Consider the following 2,500-nt stretch of genomic DNA (forward strand, 5'->3'; position numbering starts at 1 on the left):
TGTCATCTAAGTTGAACTAAGTCACACAGGAAAAAAAAAAAAAAAAAAAAAAAAAAAATCTGTACATATCTCTTTGAATTATCCTGCTAACCAACCAAACAACGAACAAACACTACCAAAAAAAAAAAAAAAAAAAAAAAACACACACATACCATCCTCGGCGTAAGTAATTAAAAACAGCACTGACAAACACACGGGAACTTAGACGAACAAAAACACAAGCATTCCCTACCTGCTAAATAGTCTCCTTCAATATCGTAATAGTAATCGTCCCCTTTCTGTACGTGTTCGATATGCACTGTGGGAGTTGTACCGACGATCATATTCCTTACGACAAACGGGACACCTGGGGACATGTCAGAAGGATAGAGAACGATAAATGCAAGAAGGAATGTGTACGTAAAGAAAAGAAGAGAAGAGAGAGGGGACACCTGAGGACATATTAAGAAGGATAGAGAACGATAAATGCAAGAAGGAATGTGTACGTAAAGAAAAAAAGAGAAGAAGATAAGAGAGAGGGGACACCTGAGGACATGTTAAGAAGGATAGAGAACGATAAATGTAAGAAGGAATGTGTACGTAAAGAAAAAAAGAGAAGAGAAGAGAGAGGGGACACCTGAGGACATGTTAAGAAGGATAGAGAACGATAAATGCAAGAAGGAATGTGTACGTAAAGAAAAGAAGAGAAGAGAGAGGGGGCACCTGAGGACATATTAAGAAGGATAGAGAACGATAAATGCAAGAAGGAATGTGTGCGTAAAGAAAAAAAAAAGAGAAGAAGAGAAGAGAGAGGGGACACCTGGGGACATGTCAGAAGGATAGAGAACGATAAATGCGAGAAGGAATGTGTACGTAAAGAAAAAAAGAGAAGAGAAGAGAGAGAGAACACTTGAGGACATCTCAGAAGGATAGAGAACGATAAATGCGAGAAGGAATGTGTACGTAAAGAAAAGAAGAGAAGAGAGAGGGGACACTTGAGGACATGTCAGAAGGATAGAGAACGAAAAATGCAAGAAGGAATGTGTGCGTAAAGAAAAAAAAAAGAGAAGAAGAGAAGAGAGAGGGGACACCTGAGGACATGTCAGAAGGATAGAGAACGATAAATGCAAGAAGGAATGTGTGCGTAAAGAAAAAAAGAGAAGAAGAGAAGAGAGAGGGGACACGAGGACATGTCAGAAGGATAGAGAACGATAAATGCAAGAAGGAATGTGTACGTAAAGAAAAGAAGAGAAGAGAAGAGAGAGGGGACACTTGAGGACATGTCAGAAGGATAGAGAACGATAAATGCGAGAAGGAATGTGTACGTAAAGAAAAAAAGAGAAGAAGAGAAGAGAGAGGGGACACCTGAGGACATGTCAGAAGGATAGAGAACGATAAATGCAAGAAGGAATGTGTACGTAAAGAAAAAAAGAGAAGAAGAGAAGAGAGAGGGGACACCTGTGGACATGTCAGAAGGATAGAGAACGATAAATGCGAGAAGGAATGTGTACGTAAAGAAAAAAAGAGAAGAAGAGAAGAGAGAGGGAACACCTGAGGACATGTCAGAAGGATAGAGAACGATAAATGCAAGAAGGAATGTGTACGTAAAGAAAAAAAGAGAAGAAGAGAAGAGAGAGGGAACACCTGAGGACATGTCAGAAGGATAGAGAACGATAAATGCGAGAAGGAATGTGTACGTAAAGAAAAAAAGAGAAGAAGAGAAGAGAGAGGGGACACCTGAGGACATGTCAGAAGGATAGAGAACGATAAATGCAAGAAGGAATGTGTACGTAAAGAAAAAAAGAGAAGAAGAGAAGAGAGAGGGGACACCTGAGGACATGTCAGAAGGATAGAGAACGAAAAATGCAAGAAGGAATGTGTACGTAAAGAAAAAAAGGGAAGAGAAGAGAGAGGGGACACCTGAGGACATGTCAGAAGGATAGAGAACGATAAATGCGAGAAGGAATGTGTACGTAAAGAAAAAAAGAGAAGAAGAGAAGAGAGAGGGGACACCTGAGGACATGTCAGAAGGATAGAGAACGATAAATGCAAGAAGGAATGTGTACGTAAAGAAAAAAAGAGAAGAAGAGAAGAGAGAGGGGACACCTGAGGACATGTCAGAAGGATAGAGAACGATAAATGCAAGAAGGAATGTGTACGTAAAGAAAAAAAGAGAAGAAGAGAAGAGAGAGGGGACACCTGAGGACATGTTAAGAAGGATAGAGAACGATAAATGCAAGAAGGAATGTGTACGTAAAGAAAAAAAGAGAAGAAGAGAAGAGAGAGGGAACACCTGAGGACATGTCAGAAGGATAGAGAACGATAAATGCAAGAAGGAATGTGTACGTAAAGAAAAAAAGGGAAGAGAAGAGAGAGGGGACACCCTCTCTCTTCTCTTCCCTTTATCGTTCTCTATCAGAAGGATAGAGAACGATAAATGCGAGAAGGAATGTGTACGTAAAGAAAAAAAGAGAAGAAGAGAAGAGAGAGGGGACACCTGAGGACATGTCAGAAGGATAGA

General features: G+C 40.1%; 1 protein-coding gene across 2 annotated transcripts in view; it reads right to left on the reverse strand.

Annotated features, from left to right (window-relative positions):
• LOC113813470 (fatty acid-binding protein) overlaps window positions 1-2,500 on the reverse strand; it is a 14,176-nt gene that overhangs the window by 2,855 nt on the left and 8,821 nt on the right. For both annotated transcript variants that reach the window (XM_027365450.2, XM_027365451.2), the window contains exon 4: window positions 233-346. In XM_027365450.2, coding sequence (XP_027221251.1) covers window positions 233-346 — 114 coding nt within the window. The remainder of the gene's footprint in view (window positions 1-232; window positions 347-2,500) is intronic.

This window comes from Penaeus vannamei, chromosome 14 (assembly GCF_042767895.1).
Source record: "Penaeus vannamei isolate JL-2024 chromosome 14, ASM4276789v1, whole genome shotgun sequence".
NCBI lineage: Eukaryota > Metazoa > Arthropoda > Malacostraca > Decapoda > Penaeidae > Penaeus > Penaeus vannamei.